The sequence below is a fragment of the Oryx dammah genome, unplaced genomic scaffold, assembly GCF_014754425.2.
Source record: "Oryx dammah isolate SB20612 unplaced genomic scaffold, SCBI_Odam_1.1 HiC_scaffold_4, whole genome shotgun sequence".
NCBI classification, from domain to species: Eukaryota; Metazoa; Chordata; class Mammalia; order Artiodactyla; family Bovidae; genus Oryx; species Oryx dammah.
The window spans coordinates 69207736-69228535 of NW_024070188.1; the positions used below are offsets into that span (position 1 = coordinate 69207736).

At 40.5% G+C, this 20800-nt stretch overlaps 1 protein-coding gene and 1 long non-coding RNA gene across 13 annotated transcripts in view; both read left to right on the top strand.

Moving 5' to 3' along the window:
- UTRN (utrophin) overlaps nucleotides 1–10847 on the top strand; it is a 547129-nt gene extending 536282 nt beyond the window's left edge. For 11 of the 12 annotated variants that reach the window (XM_040238622.1, XM_040238626.1, XM_040238624.1 and 8 more), the window contains 3 exons: nucleotides 1105–1203; nucleotides 5254–5276; nucleotides 8841–10847. In XM_040238622.1, the coding sequence (XP_040094556.1) occupies nucleotides 1105–1203; nucleotides 5254–5276; nucleotides 8841–8849 (131 nt within the window). In that variant the 3' untranslated portion in view covers nucleotides 8850–10847. The remainder of the gene's footprint in view (nucleotides 1–1104; nucleotides 1204–5253; nucleotides 5277–8840) is intronic. The other variant, XM_040238630.1, reaches the window with a different exon arrangement.
- A 911-nt stretch (nucleotides 10848–11758) lies between these two features.
- Nucleotides 11759–14515, top strand: LOC120862579. Its single transcript, XR_005720810.1, has 2 exons — nucleotides 11759–13175; nucleotides 14397–14515. It is a non-coding gene; the product is annotated as an uncharacterized LOC120862579 (long non-coding RNA).
- Nucleotides 14516–20800: the final 6285 nt, after the last annotated feature.

A 20800-nucleotide genomic window follows, 5' to 3' on the forward strand; every position in this document is an offset into this window, starting at 1 on the left:
CAAATACAGTTTTCTCTGCCCAGGGCTGGGGGCTCAGTATTCTGCTTTCTCCATCCTAGTTCCCCCAGACATTTCTGCCTCATTCACCCTCATCTGAGGCTGAAGTCCCACCTAGCCTGTCGTTGGTCACAGTGGGGACCTGTCGCTGCTGCGAGGGTGGGCTCTGTCAACCAGGAATTCTGGAATGACATTTTGTTATTGATAAAATTAAGTTCTAAAATCCTACTGAGAACCCCATACTTTAACCAAATTAATTTGTTAATGGGATACCTTTTTCTGCATATATCAGAGGAAAACCTAAAATAGTGAAATTATTTTAAATTGTTAAATAAGAGAATTATTTTGCTATTGATTGTAGACTAAATAAATATCAAAATAGAAAGTATCTTATAAAATACTTCTAATTTTGTAGCAGTGTCAGCTAGCCTATGCTGAAGTCTCCATCAAGAAGGAAGGAAAAAACTGATGGAATATATTTCTCATATGAAAATATACTTGATGGGCATCCCTGGTGGCTCAGTGGTAAATAATCCTCCTGTCAATGCAGGAGACATAGGTTCAATCCCTGGTCTGGGCAGATCCCATATGCCACAGAGAAACTAATAAGCCCTTGCACCACAACTATTGAACGTCTGTTCTGGAGCCTGGGAGCTGCAACTACTAAGCCCGTGTGCTGCAACTACTGAAATCTGCAACTCCCTGGAGCCTGTGCTCCGCAACTAGAGAAAAGCCCACATGGAGTAATGAAGACCCAGCACAGCCAAAAATAAATAAAGTTATTTTTTAAATAGCTGTGCAGAATAGTGGAATTCTAACTAAGAAATCATATGACCCCATTACTTATTTTTCACTCGTGAATCTTCCCCTGGCACTTGAATTCTTTCTATAGAAACATCTAATACATTTTAATTATGTACAATTCTGTTACCAGAAATTAATGCAAAAATGATTTTGGAATTTTCCCCTAAAATTATTCTTTGCAAGGAAGCTATTTTCACACAGATGTTTAGAGGCCAGTACTGGCATTTTTTTTCCCTTGCAGTTCGGTTTTAATGGAAGACCGGACGTTAATTTGAGAGCGTCTGTTGTTCTTTGTATCTGCAGGCATGGCGGCAGAGGAGCTGCTGGCGCCCCCTCATGACACCAGCACGGACCTCACAGAGGTCATGGAGCAGATCAACAGTACGTTTCCATCCTGTTGCCGTGAGTATGAAAGATCGTAACGCCACTGCTGTGCTTTTTCTTTCCATTTCTTTTTTCCTGTGTGAGGCCCTTTGTCTTCTTTGGTGAGATAACAGCAGTATTGGAAGCGAGACTGAACATTATTTGAAGATAAATCAAGCTTTCCATATGTCAGCAAGGCAAACAAAGCCCAACCTGGATGCCATCACATCCCGGGCTGGAGGGCCAGTGCCACCCTGCTCTTTGAGACCCTTTGATCTCCCCTGTGAGTGACAACATGGGGCACATAAAACAAGCCTGTCTTTAAGGAGAAATTATCCTCTTCAGTGCAGGCCATAGTAAGAAAGGTACATTTCTCCAAAAGAGTGTTTTTTGTGGTATGCCAGACAGTCTGAAAATAGCTTTTTCTAAGTCATTCCTTCTCTTTTCTTCAGATATTATCTTCTGATGTCATCAAGTTCAGATGTAAAAAGGGATTATTTTCAATTTCACACCCCCCACCACCCCGTGTTTTGATTTGGTGTGAGTTTTTTTTTTTTTTCTTTTTTTTCAGTTTGGGGATTCTTTTCTTAAGGAATAAAATAGTCACTGTATAAAGGCCAAACAATTTAAAGCATGGCAGATTATGACCCCGTGAATTTTCCATAAGAACAACCAAGAGCCAGAAAATAACCAAATAAAAGTCCCAGAGGAAACTGTATGATTGTTATTTATTGATTTTCTCCCCCAAACATTTTGTCTGCAGCGCCTTGGCATCTTGCAGTTTCTACTGAGCTGTCAGCAAAACCATTTCTGCTGTTTCAAACAAACAGCTTACTGTACAGACATACACACTACTTAATGCTGTGATTATATTTTAAATAATATTTTAAAGAAACCGGAATGTATTATTTAAAAATTTATATTTATAATTTTAGGGTGATTAACTCTAGTCAGCCATTACACTAAGATTTTAGTGTTACCTATCAGGTGATGCTAGTGGAGAAGAAACCACCCACCTGCCCATGCAGGAGACATAATAGACTCGGGGTCAATTCCTCGGTTGGGAAGATTCCCTGGAATAGGAAATGGCAGCCCACTCCAGGATTCTTGCCTGGAGAATCCCATGAAAAGAGGAGTCTGGCGGGCTATGGTCCACGGGGATGCAAAGAGCTGGACACGACTCAAGTGACTTACAGAGAAGGCGCTGGCACCCCACGCCAGCACTCTCGCCTGGAGAATCCCATGGACGGAGGAGCCTGGTGGGCTGCAGTCCATGGGGTCGCGAAGAGTCGGACACAACTAAGCGACTTCACTTTCTCTTTTCACTTTCATGAATTGGAGAAGGAAATGGCAACCCACTCTAGTGCTCTTGCCTGGAGAATCCCAGGGATGGGGGAGCCTGGTGGGCTGCCATCTACGGGGTCGCACAGAGTTGGACACGACTGATATGACTTAGCAGCAGCAGCAGCAGCAGCAAGTGACTTAGCTCAGCACAGCACTATTATATATTATTCATCATATATATGTAGTATATAAAACAGCCTGTCTTTACACCCTTTTCCATCTTCTCCTCAGAAAATACCATTTTAAATGACAGTAAAGAGTCTTTATACTTTGATAATATAAAAATCTCCCAAGATAGGGATAGCTTTTCATAAAAATAAAAACATAAATTGATTTATTTATGAAATTGATATATACTTTTAAAATTCTGCCTGGATTGATTAAACTTTTTTTTTTAATGGATATAGAATAGAAATGAGCACCTGCCGCAGATTTGGGGCCCAATATATTTCTGAATTGAATGAGTGAATGAATGAATGATTAAATTTTCCTATTGGGAAGGAAGGTTTAATTGATAGTACTAGATAGTACTTAGAAGGTTCTGTTAGATTCCTTTGCTTTTTTGCCACTTTTAAGCTGTACAAGCTAGCAAATACTTTAATAAGCCTTTGCATGTCCAAAGCTTCAGTTCAGTTCAGTCGCTCAGTCATGTCTGACACTTTGAGACCCCATGGACTGCATCATGCCAGGCTTCCCTGTCCATCACAAACTCCCAAAGCTTACTGACCATCTTTGGAGAATTTCTGAAAGCAAATCAGATTGGCATCCTCCCAACGCCAAGCCAATTCCTTGAGCCCCTATAACTAATGAGAACTTTAAAATTACTAGTCACCAGCATACAATGAATTGATCTGCATGTTAATCTTGACTTTTGATCCTTTGTGAATTAAAAATTAGCATGGTCACAAGTGAATGTCCACTCCTGGCACTCTTGGAATTAAAATGAAACTGTATTCTTAAATCCTAAATGCATGAATTGCCTACTTAAACATGACTTTTTTTTCTTACTGTGTCTGTATATTGTTGCACATAACACTTTAGAATTCTTCTATCTTGGATTAATGTCCCAGTTGGTCCTGATAGCATCCTTGAATTATGGCCTTTTAAAGTTTTCTTTTAATTATTTATGTTGAGTTTCAGAGCAGAGACGCAAGCATTTCCATGTTTTACTGGCAAGAAGTTAATGAAGAGAATGTAATCGTGTTGCCTATTAACTGATACACTAAAATTTCCACTGACTGCTGTAACTAATTTTTTCAGTGTAACATAATTTTGTTGTTGTTTTTTTCTTTTATGTCATCCAAATATACAGGATGCTAGTAGTAAGCTGAATATTATTTTCACTAATAGACTAACAAATGCTTTTCAAATTATTTTATCTGCAGGCATATTCTCACTGTGAATTGCCTATATTTATTGAGCTTGATTGACATTCATCAAAACTTTAAGACCTATTAAAATACAATTATTTCCTGATTTCTTTAAAATATGTATTTGTATGATTTGTTCAAGAGGGTACTTGTAGCCTTTATTTAATAAGAGGCTACAGGGTTAAAATATTGATTTGCAGCAAAACAGATTTGATTTCTGTTTGGATTTGGCTGTTTGTTACTGAGAAGAGAAGCTTAACTCTGCCTATGGTATACTTCATGCTCATGCAACTAAGCTTTCCCTCAAGAGGGTGTAGTTCTGTGCAAGTGTAATTCCCATATGTAAGAAAGTCCACTCTTTTTTCCCTGATATAACTTACATAATTGGTAGGACTTGATTATTCCCCCCAGTACTACTGGGGTGCACCCTTTCCCTCCAGGGCATCATAAGAAGCTTCCGCTTCTTGCTCTTTTTCTCACGAAGCACCTACTGTGTGGTCACAGGGTTTTTTTGTTTGTTTGTTTCCCTTCAAAAAGGGGGAAACAAAAAAATGGAATGATGAAAGTAGTCACATGCTGTTTGATTAGGGACAATCATTAATGACCCAGAACAGATGCTACCATCATAAGCAGTGGAGCGCCTCTCTCTCCCAGGGCTGAGTACCAGTTCAGAAATTGTGAGATGTCACAGTGAAAGGGAGAGGTGAAACCTCAGAGGCCTTAGAGAAGAGCTGTGCTAGTGGAGGAACTGAGCTGCTCAGATGCAAAGGCAAATTAGACACCATATTCTAACTTATCTCATGCTCTTAACTTAGCCCATGGAAGGCACAAGGATTAACCCAAGTTCCTACAAGACTTCTGAGTGCTAAAGACTAGGTTATTGCCACCATCTTCCTGGTCTTTGGGGTAAGGGTGGCAGAAACTAAAGACTCTGGCCCTGGCATTTCCTTAATGACTTCTTGGTCAGAATTTGTACTATTCAGGAGAATATACAGAATTTTCTCTGTTCTAATGCATAAACCAAATATATGGCATGATTTCAGTGGGAAATTTTGAGATTTTTTTTTGCAAAACTAATTATTCACTGAATGCTTTAGCATGTACTGATTTGAGAGAGCTGGCGTATCTTTTGCATATTTTGGTGGAATTTTTATTTCTTAAAACACATGGGATATGAAAAGCTAAGTAGGGAAGCTAGCCCTGTTGAAGCATCTGGCCAAAAAAAAAAAAAAAAAAAAACTTCCCCAAAGCTCTTTCTTATTTTCTTATTAATATCCATTTAACAGCTGGGAATGGTGCAGTTCACACTTTTGCATGCATAAAAGGGAGAACCACAAAACTGCCTGCAGTTGACTGTTTTTGTTTTCTCTTTCAGCAAATCTCCCCAGCAGGCCACAGGTAAGAGTTCATGGGTTGATTGGTTTAGGTATTACAGATTATAACCTGGAGTAAGTGATTAGTGGGACTTCCCTAGTGATCCAGTGGTTAAGACTGTGCTTCCAATGCAGAGTCAGGGTTTGATCCCTGTTCAGGGAACTAAGATCCCACATGCTTTACAGGATGGCTGGTTTGCTTTTTTATTTTGTATATTTTCCTTTCTTTATTTAAAAATAAAATGTTTAAGCGATTAGCTACTGTTGGTTTTTGATTTTTGCTATATTTTCACCTTATGAAAACAGAGAATTGAAATTCTTTTATGCTATAAATGTGCATTCAGAGTCCATGAACCATGCTCTGTTTTTATTTAGGGACAGAATGTTTTCCTGTTAGACCCCTTTCTTCCCATTTCTTGGTAGAACCATGGTATGGAGTTTATCCCTTGGCTTCCTGCTAGTGCACAGGACCCTCCTACACAGCCCACTCGCAGTGCCTACCAGCCCTGCCTTAGGACATGATTTCTCCCTGTTTTGCTCTTCACTTACTTCATATCCTGTGCTTGATGAGAGTACGTGAAATGCTGCTCTGACACTATTCAGTCAGTGTTTGTCTTTATACTGGTGCCCTTGCTTACTGCATATGTTGCATACAGCCGCAGTTTAAGAGCTCTGCAAGGCTGGAGAAACCATGCATTCAGGAGGCCTGTGTGCAGTTGATAACAGACCAGTGACATGCCTTATGAAGGCAGTCAGGAGACAGACCTGTAGCTTTGCTTCTCCACATTCCGATACCATGAGCTAATGGAAACAAGATTTAGGGGGTCTTAGTGGACTTCCCGGGTGGCTCAGTGGATAAAGAACCTACCTGCCATGCAGATGCTGGAGATATGAATTCAGTTCCTGGGTTGGGGAGATCCCCTAGAGGAGGGTACAGCCACCCACTCCAGTATTCTTGCCTGGAGAATCCCAGGGACAGAGGAGCCTGGCAGGCTACAGCCTATGGGGTCGGAAAGAGTGGGACACGACAAGTGACCAAGCACAGCACAGCACTGTTGATTTATCCCCGTGTAAATAAGGAAACTTGTTGACATGTTAGTTGATTTGGTACAACAGTTTGTCAGTCTGAGGAGGGGGACCCCTCCCAAGCCAGTTTTTCCAGATGCCCCAATTGCCAGATCTCTTGTGTTCTAACAGCTTTTTAGTGAAAGTCACTCAATCGTGTCCAACTCTTTGTGACCCATGAACTATACAGTCCATGGAATTTTCCAGGCCAGGATATTGGAGTGGGTAGCTGTTCCCTTCTCCAAGGGATCTTCCTGACCCAGGAATCAAACCAGGGTCTTCACATTGCACATGAATTCTTTACCAGTTGAGCTACCAGGGAAGCCCAAAGTGAAAGTTGCTCAGTAGACTCAAGCCTTTAATAGTTCTATGTACTATGTAAAATTACCCCAGATAGGTTTAGCTGACAGGGTTCTCCCAAATATCTACTTTGGATATCTGCCGCAGGACATGGACTTAAAAGCTGTGCCTGGGGCAGTACACAAAGCTGCTTTGTTACTCTGAGGGGAGAAGATTTTGATTTTTCATTTAAGAATTTGCTGAGAACTGTTGGCAGATATAACCCATGTGTTTTTCAGTATTTTCCTTATCAGGTAGTCTTAGAAATAGTGTGTCCCAAGACCACAGTAAATCTTTGGAGAACATTTTTCCTTATGAGCTTGTTTATGAATCTTTTTGAAACCATGAACCCTCTGATTTAGCCTCTTGTGCCATTAAGGCAGTAGCACAGATATTAAGGAGAAGCACCAATGGTTCATCTTCAGTAACTGGAGGGAACACAAGGGAATATGAAGTAGATCAGTGGCTGTGGTGTGAGAGCCTGTGAGAAGGAAGAACCTCATCCCAGAGAGCAGAAGTCCTGTGATTGTTCTGTTGTCTTAGTGGATCAGAAGCAGGGGCTTCAGCAGAGAGTGAGGATGGGGAGGAGGCCTTGGAGGTATGAGGAGAGACTGGAAGATGTACAGTAGCTGCTTGGAGCTGGGGAGAGCATGTGGAAATAGAGTGACTGCCAGGTAGCCTTAAAGGCCACCACTTGCTTGCTTGTGAATTTAACTAGAGGCCTGTCTGCAGGACTATGTGTTGCCCTTCAGCTGCATTCAAGTTCATGGGCACAGGCACCAGAGTAGGCTGAGTATTGCATTTAACTTGAAATTTATTGCATTTAACTTGAAATTTATTGCATTTAAGATGAAGTAGTTGTTTGGCCAAGAGAGTACAACAGTTCAAGGGAAGAGGCAGAGGAGAGATGATAATGCTTGCACCCAAGTCTGGTAGGAAGAATAATGAGGATGCATAGGTGTGGGAGACAGAAAACCCATAGGCCATAGTACCAAAGGATGAGCGAAGTTTGGGTCCTAGTAGAAGTAAGCTGGAAAGGTACGGGTGGGTTGTCAGAAAGGGGGATGATTGAAATTGAAATGTTGGAAGGGATGCAAGTATTGGCAATCATCCAGATTTGAGTGGAAGGCTGAGAAAGGGTGAAAGACAGATTCTGGGAGGAGTGGAGCTCAAGGAGCTAAGAGGCCACAGGTCTGGAAAAACCATCTGTGTATTGAAATCATGAACATTTAGAACCAATGAATGACAGCCATTTTTTTCTTCAAGAGGTAAGGGGACATGAGCTAAGAGGCCAGAAGATGACTGCGTAGTGGGTGGTGTGGGTGGTATGGTTTGATGACAAGAGATTCAAAGCTGGGTACTTTTAGGAAGGAGAGAGAGAAAAGGCCCTGAAAAACACAATATGAACCTATCCAATATCTGAGGAGTGTGAGAGATGAAAAACAGTCCTATGGGAAGAAGTCCTTCCTTTCTATGGAGGAAGCTGTGCCTTTAGGGAGGTGTAGATATCCATTAGAGCAAGCCAGTGAAAGATGCATTTAGAGAAGAGTTTGAGGACATAGGTTTTAATGATAATGGACCCAACCATTTGACCTCTGAAAGGTTGATGCCACTCCTCTGAGTGTGACCTGGATTTCTATCCTCCCTTGCCTCTGTACATTGGCCCTGAGCCTTTAACTGGCACCATTGCACACCCTTGGGCTTTGATTCCTGTCTTGAGTTCTTATTGTCTGGATCCCAGCTGGGATCCAGCTGGTACCCTGGAATTGTCCAGGGTACCAGTTCTGCAGAAGACCTCCCACAGACCCTCAGAGGAACACAAAGGAGTGCTTGCACCAACCTAATTCAGTCAACATTAGTATCTCTCAGGAAAAAAAAAAAAAAAAGACAAATCGTCTCAGTTTTAACTTGGTTTCCAGCCTGGACAAGAGAAAAGTCTTCCAGACTTCCTCTATATCAGCTGAGCTGATGAAAAGCAGGCTATGAAACTTTAGGATGAAAGCAAAGGACTTCATTCCAGGACCAAAAGTCACATGGGAGTAAAAGTGTCCCCATTGAACGTAGCAGAAGAGGGCTTGTCTATGCTGAAAGAAGCACTTTTTGTTTTTAAGAGTTGACAGCTCTCTGCTACCTGTAATGCCTTCTGTAAATGTTGTTCTGACAGTGTTATTTTCTCTTCCCACAGGCAATGTGAAGTATTCATCTAGCCAACCAACATTTCTTGATTCACAGTGTTGCCCTTTTCAGCAAATGGCAATGTCAAGTTCCATTTAATCAGAAGCTCCATGGCTCTTTGAATTATGCTGTTGGGTGCGGACTGTGTGTTCTACTGAAGGAGTAAAACACTGCCTATCCAAAGAGGAAAGGATATTTTGTTTTTATAATAATCATATATTGTTGTTTTCTTCTTCCCTTTCTATGCAACTGTAAATTAATGAACAGAATGGTATTTGGAAATGGAAATACATTTGTCACTGATTTGTATACTGTATACAGTATTGGGAAAGTGGGTGGGGGGGGTTTCTAATATGAGACCTTCTTTTTAATAACCGTGAACAAATGCATAAGAATTAGAAGACAATTTTACATTTTTACATTCCTTCATATTAACCTTGTACAATAACTTCATTTGTTTCTTTGACGCTTTTACCATTATGTTTTGGTTATTTATAATTCATCAGCCACATGACCAAATAGATTTTATTTGTTTCCATGATTTGGCCAAATTAACAATTTCATATACGTCAATCAAATATTATACATTTATGGATTAGGCTACAGCTCTGTGTATACTGTTTAACTTTACTTCACATCATACACTTACTTCTTTAGTGACCACTTGGATAACCACAATAAAAATCCTGTGGGTCTAACAGGCATTTCTATTGGGATTTTTTTTCCCCTTGTCTTTTATCTCCCTGCTCTATATAAGTAGGTGTTGATTTCTTTATTTATTTCATCTTCCAATCTGTATGACAGAATTATAATAATCTCAAAGATTATTTTACCAAAGGTTGCCCATTTACGCATATTTTCATTTTGACACAGAAAAAAGACTTGGTCCAACTTTTCCTAGTTCCTAGGTCTTGATTTTCATCATTCAGTACACAGCAGACCTGTGCCTAATTGTGATACCAAAATACATGGTTGTCTTTAGTTCCCTTTGAAGAAAGTTTGATGGTTGTTTATGTCTCTAATATATTCAAGCCCTCTATGATTCTTGAAACCCCCAGTTATTTTCCTTCTGAAAGCAGACACAAATTTAATGAATGTCTCATTTTACTTTTTGAAGGAATAGCTTGTTATATTACCCTTCTTTTGACCAATGCATTTGGGAACGATGTTTATCAAAAACCTGCTTCTATTGAAGAATGAAATTAATGCTTAGATGGTGGAATCCTGGCTTACACCTTTGAGTGCATTCAGTTAGGTATTTGGTTCAGCTCCTGATTTAACATTTATTTGGTTCAGTTTAAACATGCCGTGTCATTTACCAAATGTAAAGAAACCAAAAAAAAAAAAAAAAGTGAAATGTGTTTTGATTGAAGCATATGTGCTTTAAAACATCAGGACATTTTAACTTTCAGTTCTCTTTAACTGGGATCTGGCCAGAAGGAGGCTTAAAGTTAGAAATTCCTATTCTTTAGAATAGGTTGGGTGGGTTGGGGGGCAAGGGTGTCTATTTGCAGTAAAGATATTTTGAGAAGAAGAAAATTGTTTTATATAAGAGGAAAGCCATGACCACCTTTCTACCTCAGATCCATCTTCATCCATTGCGTTGGAAATAGCTTTATGCCGCTACAGTTTGAAAAATCTAGAGCTTCTATCAGATCACATCTTACCCAGTAAAAATATCTATTTAAAGAAAAAAAATTCCCTGAACTCTGAACTAAAAGTTGTAGATTTGGTGTCTTCCTTGTCCTTACTTTGAAAAGTTATGTATTAATTTTTTTTCTGCCTGTAATTGTGTGCAACATGTTCTCTATCTGCTATTAAGGAAAAGCTACATAAAACACTACATGGTAACCTTTTAAGTAAGAGTAAATATAAAGAAATATATTGCAGTAACAACAAGGGGAAACAAGTATGTAGTTCTTTTGAAATATGTGGTAAAGAACTAATCATAGATTACCATCTAAACTGGTTACATGTTGTATTTTTCATCCTGAATAAAAGTAATTTTAACACAAGATGACTTTGATATTCTTCAATGGTGTTTACTGATAGAACTTTGAATGTATGATTATGAAAATAAAATATAAAGATGGCCTGTATCCTGATACTCCACATGTGTTCCTGCAGTTTCTCTCATACACCCTAATACATGCTTTCTTACTCTCACTGTCTTACTTTCTCTGTGTTTCTCTTGTCTCTCTTATATATATACATAATTCTCAATTTTCTTTACAGATAGAAGGTTAGGGAAAAATAATATTGGATGTTAAAAACATATGTGAAACCTATTTAGCTTTTATTTTAATATCTTAGATGCTATTAGTATTTAGTCAATTACTCTTTCAAATCCACTTTCAGCTTCAAGCTCTTAAATAATGCGCTTTATATATATGGTCTGGATTTTACCACTCTAGTAGAAGTTTAATCCATTTCAAAGCTACCCCATGGGAACGAGTGCTGAGAATCATGTTGCTTGATTCTGAAAGTAAAATCTATGAAATAGAAAAGTCCCCTTATTTATAGTTTGTTCAAGAAAATTGACCCATTCTAATGAACATATGTTTTAAGCATCCTGTCTACTTCAAAGTAATATTCACATTAAGCATTCCTAAAGAACCGATTGTTGGTTTCCAGCAACCTATTGAGTAGGCAGGTGAAAATAGAGGTGAGTAGATAGTTGAAAATATACGCTTCCCCAATGGCTCAGCGATGAAGTATCCACTTGCAATGTAAGAGACGTGGGTTCAATCCCTGGGTGCAGAAGATCCCCTGGAGGAGGGCATGGCGACCCACTCCAATATTCTTGCCTTGGAAATGCTATAGACAGAGGAGCCTGGTGGGCTGCAGTCCATTGGGTGGCAAAGAGTCAGACACCACTGAAGTGACTTAGCATGCATGCACGCATACACACACACACATATATTTTTTAGAAGAGTGTCCCATGTACAGAAAAGCCTGGTGGGCTACAGTCCATGGGGTCACAAGGAGTCAGACACAACTTAATGACTAAACAACAAACAATAATATACATTTTTTTAAAAGAATATAGTTTGCCTTTGGTTATTCCCCCAACCCTGTGCACCACCACTGTTCCACTGTCTCAACTGACCAACTTGTTCAGGGTCATTTCTTAATTCACTAGTTGAGAATTGAATAGAACTGAACTGAAACCACTAGTTGAGAACTGAATAGAACTGAAGCCACTAACACCACACCACCTAACACTATAAGTTGTATCCTGAAAATTCTATGACATACGATATCAGCTTGTGTTTTTTGAGGTTAATTAACAAAAGCAAGCCTTTGATGGAGGCCAGGGCCCAATCACAGTCACATTACGTTCCATACCTGTGGCATTAGTTATTGCTCACCACAATAATAGGACACAACAGACATAAAACCTTTATTTAGTTTATGGGATGTGAGGGTTGGCTGATCTGGACTTACCTGGAGTTGACTGGCTGTTGAATGATGTGGGGTGGCTAGACTGGGATGACTGGGGATGTTGGGCTGAGTTCTTTCATACAGTAGCAAGCTAATTAACTGGGTGTCTTATTGGGTAATGATGGAAGTGTTGGAATGTAGACAGGCTTTGTGAGAACTGGTGCATCATCACTTCTACTGAATTCTGTTAGTCAAAGCAAATTGCAAGGCTAAGTATGAGGAATAGAATCCATTTCTGTTGTGAGAGAAACTGCAGAGCCAGAAAACAAAGGGTATAGCTAAGCTGGGGAGGGGCCATCAGATTTCACCTTGTAAACACATAGAGGAGGGCAAAGCAGAGGACTTGGCCTAAAACACTGACCCCAGCTGCCTCAATGGAGTGGGGAGGAAGTAGGCTTTTCACAAGGCCACCTTCTAAAACCCTTGTGGCTCAGCTGGTAAAGAATCCGCCTGCACTGGAGAAGGAAATGGCAACCCACTCCAGTATTCTTGCCTGGGAAATTCCATGGACATAGAGGCCTGGTGGGCTACAATCCATGGGGTTGCAAAAGAGTTGGACATATTTAGTGACTAAACAACAACAAACAAACAAAAGGAATCCACCTGCAATGTGGGAGACCTGAGTTCGATCCCTGGGTTGGATAGATCCCCTGGAGAAGGGAAAGGCTACCCACTCCAGTATCCTGGCCTGGAGAATTCCATAGTCCATGGGGTAGCAAAGGGTCAGACCCGACTAAGCAAATTTGACTTTCACTTTTCTTCTAAAACAAAGGTCAAGAAGATCAGCCCCTCTGTCCCAGGCTATCAATCCAATTTCAGGGGAAAAGCAAGTAGGAAGACTTAGCAAGTCTCTGCCCCAAATCCTAGGAGAAGCAGAAGAAGTGATAGAAAAAGACTGGCAGTAAAATTCAGTTCCGTTCAGTCGCTCAGTCGTGTCTGACTCTTTGTGACCCCATGAATCACAGCACGCCAGGCCTCCCTGTCCATCACCAAATCCTGGAGTTCACTCAGACTCGCGTTCATTGAGCCAGTGATGCCATCCAGCCATCTCATCCTTGGCCGTCCCCTTTTGCTCCTGCCCCCAATCCCTCCCAGCATCAAAGTCTTTTCCAATAAGTCAACTCTTCGCATGAGGTGGCCAAAGTACTGGAGTTTCAGCTTTAGCATCATTCCTTCCAAAGAAATCCCAGGGCTGATCTCCTTCAGAATGGACTGGTTGGATCTCCTTGCAGTCCAAGAGACTCTCAATAGTCTTCTCCAACACCACAGTTCAAAAGCATCAATTCTTTGGCACTCAGCCTTCTTCACAGTCCAACTCACATCCATACACGACCACAGGAAAAACCATAGCCTTGACTAGATGACCTTAGTCGGCAAAGTAATGTCTTTGCTTTTGAATATACTATCTAGGTTGGTCATAACTTTCCTTCCAAGGAGTAAGCGTCTTTGAATTTCATGGCTGCAGTCACCATCTGCAGTGATTTTGGAGCCCCCCAAAATAAAGTCTGACACTGTTTCCACTGTTTCCCCATCTATTTCCCATGAAGTGATGGGACCAGATGCCATGGTCTTCGTTTTCTGAATGTGGAGCTTTAAGCCAACTTTTTCGCTGTCCTCTTTCACTTTCATCAAGAGGCTTTTTAGCTCCTCCTCACTTTCTACCATAAGGGTGGTGTCATCTGCATATCTGAGGTTATTGGTATTTCTCCCGGCAATCTTGATTCCAGCTTGTGTTTCTTCCAGTCCAGCGTTTCTCACGATGTACTCTGCATAGAAGTTAAATAAGCAGGGTGACAATATACAGCCTTAACGTACTCTTTTTCCTATTTGGAACCAGTCTGTTGTTCCATGTCCAGTTCTAATTGTTGCTTCCTGACCTGCATACAGATTTCTCAAGAGGCAGGTCAGGTGGTCTGGTATTCCCATCTCTTTCAGAATTTTCCACAGTTGATTGTGATCCACACAGTCAAAGGCTTTGGCATAGTCAATAAAGCAGAAATAGATGTTTTTCTGGAACTCTCTTGCTTTTTCCATGATCCAGCAGATGTTGGCAATTTGATCTCTGGTTCCTCTACCTTTTCTAAAACCAGCTTGAACATCAGGGAGTTCACGGTTCAGGCAGTAAAATTAGAAAAATAAAAAAGAAAAATCTATATGAGAAATGAAATAAAAGGGATATTATTATCAACTGCTCAGAAGGTGTGTTCAAATTAAATTGTTTGATTTTTAGATGAAAAAACACACAATGCATAGGAAATCCTTCACATTGAACAAATGAGTAGCTACATGTGACACTGTGCCCTGGCAAGCATTTGTTTAGAATTATGCAATTTATTTGCATTTTGTTTAAGCTTACAAATGTGGCACTAATCTTGCATTGTGAAGGCATTCTAATTGGTGATGTAGTTTTCATAATTTGGGAATATTTACAGTGCATGCTTGGGTTCAGCTACTCTTCTATAGATAGCTTATTTTTGGTACTGTTTTGAATTTTGTACGTGAGTAATTAGGAAAAGTTAATTGATAATATGCCTGCAGTCTTGCCCTGTTGTCAACCAAGAAAGCACCAATGTAGAATTTGTAATTAAATGAGAAGAGTTCCCAGGCTGTCATGGGATGTAATTACAATTAATTCCTGATGTTATTTTTTAAGAACCATTTTCAAAAGTATCAAAATACTGATTTTTAAATTTTTACTTTAAATCATGTTTTTTCTTTTAATTTAGAAGAAATGACATTATAAAACTGTTGGAAAAAATCAAGTCATTCTAACTTAAATCTGACCCAAGTGAGCCTATCAAAGTCTAGAATAGCCTTGTTTATATGAGCCGTATTTACCCCTTAGCAAACTGAGACAGCTATATATGCTGCTTGGGATATGCCTGAGGGCAGTATCAAAAGCTCAACCCATCCCAAACAAACTCATGTATCCTGTTTTCTACTCACTTCCACCTCCACTATGCAGATTTATATATTGATAATGATGTCCAATATAAAAGGCTTCAGTTCAGTTCAGTCGCTCAGTCGTGTCCGACTTTCTGCGACCCCATGAATCGCAGCATGCCAGGCCTCCCTGTCCATCACCAACTCCCGGAGTGTACTCAGACTCACGTCCATCCAGTCGGTGATGCCATCCAGCCATCTCATCCTCGCCCATCCCCTTCTTCTCCTGCCCCCAATCCCTCCCAGCATCAGAGTCTTTTCCAATGAGTCAACGCTTCGCATAAGGTGGCTAAAGTACTGGAGTTTCAGCTTTAGCATCATTCCTTCCAAAGAAATCCCAGGGCTGATCTCCTTCAGAATGGACTGGTTGGATCTCCTTGCAGTTCAAGGGACCCTCAAGAGTCTTCTCCAATACCACAGTTCAAAAGCATCAATTCTTCGGCACTCAGCCTTCTTTGCAGTCCAACTCTCACATCCATATGTGACCACAGGAAAAACCATAGCCTTGACTAGACGGATCTTAGTCGGCAAAGTAATGTCTCTGCTTTTGAATATACTATCTAGGTTGGTCATAACTTTTCTTCCAAGGAGTAAGCGTCTTTTAATTTCATGTCTGTAATCACCATCTGCAGTGATTTTGGAGCCCAAAAAGATAAAGTCTGACACTGTTTCCACTGTTTCCCCATCTATTTCCCATGAAGTGATGGACCAGATACTATGATCTTCGTTTTCTGAATGTTGAGCTTTAAGCCAACTTTTTCACTCTCCTCTTTCACTTTCATCAAGTGGTTTTTTAGTTCCTCTTCACTTTCTGCCATAAGGGTGGTATCATCTGCATATCTGAGGTTATTGATATTTCTCTGGGCAATCTTGATTCCAGCTTGTGTTTCTTCCAGTCCAGCATTTCTCATGATGTACTCTGCATAGAAGTTAAATAAGCAGGGTGACAATATACAGCCTTGACGGACTCCTTTTCCTATTTGGAACCAGTCTGTTGTTCCATGTCCAGTTCTAACTGTTGCTTCCTGACCTGCATACAGATTTCTCAAGAGGCAGGTCAGGTGGTCTGTATTCCTATCTTTTTCAGAATTTTCCAGAGTTTATTGTGATCCACAGAGTCAAAACTTTGCATTGTCAATAAAGCAGAAATAGATGTTTTTCTGGAACTCTCTTGCTTTTTCAATTATCCAGCAGATGTTGGCAATTTGATCTCTGTCCCCTCTACCTTTTCTAAAACCAGCTTTAACATCTGGAAGGTCATGGTTTACTATTGAAGCCTGGCTTGGAGAATTTTGAGCATTACTTTAATAGTGTGTGAGATGAGTGCAATTGTGTGGTAGTTTGAGCATTCTTTGGCATTGCCTTTCTTTGGGATTGGAATGAAAACTGACCTTTTCCAGTCCTGTGGCCACTGCTGAGTTTTCCAAATTTGCTGGCGTATTAATGCAGCAGTTTCAGAGCATCAGCTTTCAGGATTTGAAATAGCTTAACTGGAATTCCATCACCTCCACTAGCTTTGTTTGTCGTGATGCTTCCTAAGGCCCACTTGACTTCACATTCCAGGATGTCTGGCTCTAGGTGAGTGATCACACCATCGTGATTATCTGGGTCGTGAAGATCTCTTTTGTACAGTTCTTCCGTGTATTCTTGCCACCTCTTCTTAATAACGTCTGCTTCTGTTAGGTCCCTACCATTTCTGTCCGTTACTGAGCCCATCTTTGCATGAAATATTCCCTTGGTATCTCTAATTTTCTTGAAGAGATCTCTAGTCTTTCCCATTCTGTTGTTTTCCTCTATTTCTTTGCATTGATCGCTGAGGAAAGCTTTCTTATCTCTCCTTACTATTCTTTGGAACTCTGCATTCAAATGGGAATATCTTTCCTTTTCTCCTTTGCTTTTCACTTCTGTTCTTTTCATAACTATTTGTAAGGCCTCCTCAGACAGCCATTTTGCTTTTTTGCATTTCTTTTTCTTGGGGATGGTCTTGCTCCCTGTATCCTGTACAATGTCACAAACCTCTGTCCATAGTTCATCAGGCACTCTGTCTATCAGGTCTAGACCCTTAAATCTAGTTCTCACTTCCACTGTATAATTGTAAGGGATTTGATTTAGGTCATACCTGAATGGTCTAGTGGTTTCCCCTACTTGCTTCCATTTAAATCTGAATTTGACAATAAAGAGTTCATGATCTGAGCCACAGTCAGCTCCTGGTCTTGTTCTTGTTGACTGTATAGAGCTTCTCCATCTTTGGCTGCAAAGAATATAATCAATCTGATTTCGGTGTTGACCATCTGGTGATGTCCATGTGTAGAGTCTTATGTTGTTGGAAGAGGGTGTTTGCTATGACCCGTGCATTCTCTTGGCAAAACTCTATTAATCTTTGCCCTGCTTCATTCTGTATTCTAAGGCCAAATTTACCTGTTACTCCAGGTGTTTCTTGACTCCCTACTTTTGCATTCCTGTCCCCTATAATGCAAGGAATATCTTTTTGGTGTTTTAGTTCTAGAAGATCTTGTAGGTCTTCATAGAACCGTTCAACTTCAGCTTCTTCAGCATTACTGGTCAGCACATAGGCTTGGATTACTGTGATATTGAATGGCTTACCTTGGAAATAAACAGAGATCATTCTGTCATTTTTGAGATTGCATCCAAGTACTTGCATTTCAGACTTTTTTGTTGACCATGATGGCTACTCCATTTCTTCTAAGGGATTCTTGCCTGAAGTAGTAAATATAATGGTCATCTGAGTTAAATTCACCCATTCTGGTCCAGTTTAGTTCTCTGGTTCCTAAAATGTCGATCCTCACTCTTGCCATCTCCTGTTTGACGACTTCCAATTTGCCTTGATTCATGGACCTAACATTCCAGGTTCCTATGCAGTATTGCTCTTTACAGCATCGGACCTTGCTTCCATCACCATTCACATCCACAGCTGGGTCTTGTTTTTGCTCTGGCTTCATCTCTTCATTCTTTCTGGAGTTGTTTCTCCACTGATCTCCAGTAGCATATTGGGCACCTACCAACTGGGGTAGGGGAGTTCATCTTTCAGTGTCCTATCTTTTTGCCTTTTCATACTGTTCATGTTCTAATCATGTGGACCTCAGCCTTGTCTAACTCAAGGAAACTATGAGCCATGACATGTAGGGCCACCCAAGATGGACAGGTCATGGTGGAGAGTTCTGACAAAACGTGGTCCTTGGAGAAGGGAATGGCAAACCACTTCAGTATTCTTCCCTTGAGAACTCCATGAACAGTATGAAAAGATGTTGCTCAGTGCAAAACAAAATGCATGCTGGAGACTATATTCTGAAAATATTGATGAAATAATACAATTTTAAGAGTAAAGAGGAATTTTCTGATTAGAGGATGTTAACCATGAATCAGAATTCTTCCTTGACTTGAAATTTAGTGGCTATAACTGAATTGGAAACAAAGTATCTAAGTGCCCACAAAGCATTGTTCAAGTTGCTGAAAACAGAGTTAGGGAACAAACCTCTACCTGCCTAATCTAGCAGATTGGCCCAAACATAAACAAGAGAGTATAATATTGATAACAGAAATGGAAGCTGGAAAGAGATTAGCAGGCCCTTATAATAACTTGTCGCCTGCATACAGAAGACCTGGGTTCGATCCCTGGGTTGGGAAGATTCCCTGGAGAAGGGTGTGGCAATCCATTTCAGTATTCTGGCCTGGAGAATCCCCTTGGACAGAGGAGCCTGGTGGGCTACAGTTCATGGGGTTGCAAAGAGTCAGACACAACAGAGCAACTGAGCACAGCACAGCACATATGAACTTGTAGCACATTCTAGATCCCCACAAGCTGTGTATCCAAATACAGGGCTACATCTCATGAAAAAAATGTGTGGAATTAACAGCTTCCTATGGGAACCATGGGGTCACGAAGAGTTGGACACGACTGAGCGACCTCACTTTCACTTTTCATTTTCATGCATTGGAGAAGGAAATGGCAACCTGCTCCAGTGTTCTTGCCTGGAGAATCCCAGGGACGGCGGGGCCTGGTGGGCTGTCATCTATGGCGTCACACAGAGTTGGACATGACTGAAGCGACTTAGCAGCAGCAGCATGGAACCATATCATAGTAATTTCACTGTGATGTTTAATGTGCTTGTTGGTGATGTCAGTAGTCCAAAGAAGGCATCACAATGATCAATTAAATGCAATGAATGTAGCAGTATTTCCCCAATAAGAGGATTCTCTGGCTAAATAATTTTGAGAAACAATGCGTGCTCTAAGGCACTTTGGAGATTCACAATGCACATGAACATAAAAGCTTTGAGAAATCCTTAAAGAAAACTGTCTAACTGTGTTCAGTTCAGTTCAGTCGCTCAGTCGTGTCTGACTCTTTGTGACCCCACGAACCGCAGCACACCAGGCCTCCCTGTCCATCACTAACTCCCAGAGTCCACCCAAATCCATGTCCATTGAGTCGGTGATGCCATCCAAACATCTCATCCTCTGTCGTCCCCTTCTCCTCCTGCCCTCAATCTTTCCCAGCATTGGGGTCTTTTCCAACAAGTCAGCTCTTCGCATCAGGTGGCCAAAGTATTGGAGTTTTAGCTTCAACATCAGTCCTTCCAATGAATACCCAGGACTAATCTCCTTTAGGATGAACTGGTTGGATCTCCTTGCAGTCCAAGGGACTCTCAAGAGTCTTCTCCAACACCACAGTTCAAAAGCATCAATTCTTTGGCGCTCAGCCTTCTTTGCAGTCCAACTCTCACATCCATACGTGACCACAGGAAAAACCATAGCCTTGACTAGACGGACCTAAGTCAGCAAAGTAATGTCTCTGCTTTTGAATATACTATCTAGGTTGATCTAACTGTGTATCACTCTACATTTCTAAAGCTTTAAGCAACAAAATCCTTTTTCTGCTGACCTGTAAACTTTCTGCAATGTATACTTTGGATGCTGAATTAATGTCATAGGTCTTAATCTTGCAAATATACATAGGTGGTGAGCCTATGAAATCTAGAAAAGTGACAAAAGTAAAACAATTATCAGTATTAATTTAGAATTTTAAAATGGAAAGTAACCTTGTGTGACAACCAATCTATTCCTTTTGTTAGCGAGATACGCTAAAGCATTGATAGGAATCAAAATGGTTTGTCTCTGTTCTCGGTTCAGGAAACATTTATATTTATAGAGGAAAATAATTTCTATTCTAAAATCCATATCTTCCTAGACAAGCCATGCATAGCAAGTGTTACTAAACCAGGCATGTATTATAAAAATCACAGGATCTAGGAATGCCTGGAGTATCCAAAATTTGTTTCCTAAGACCACTTTTTAAAACAATTTCTTTGCTTAACTAATAATTGGAATTCCTTGTGTCTGCTAAAAATGACCCAAACATTATCCTATCACTTACTGGGACTTCCCTGGTGGTCCAGTGGTTAAGAGCTTGTACTTCCAATGCAGGGGTCACAGGTTTGATCGTGGTCAGGGAACCAGGATCCCACAGGCCTCGCAGCCAAAAAGTAAAAAAAGAAAAAAAGAAAAAACAAATAAAAACCCCACCATGATTGCCATGTTAAGTGGAGCTATAAATAGCTTATACTT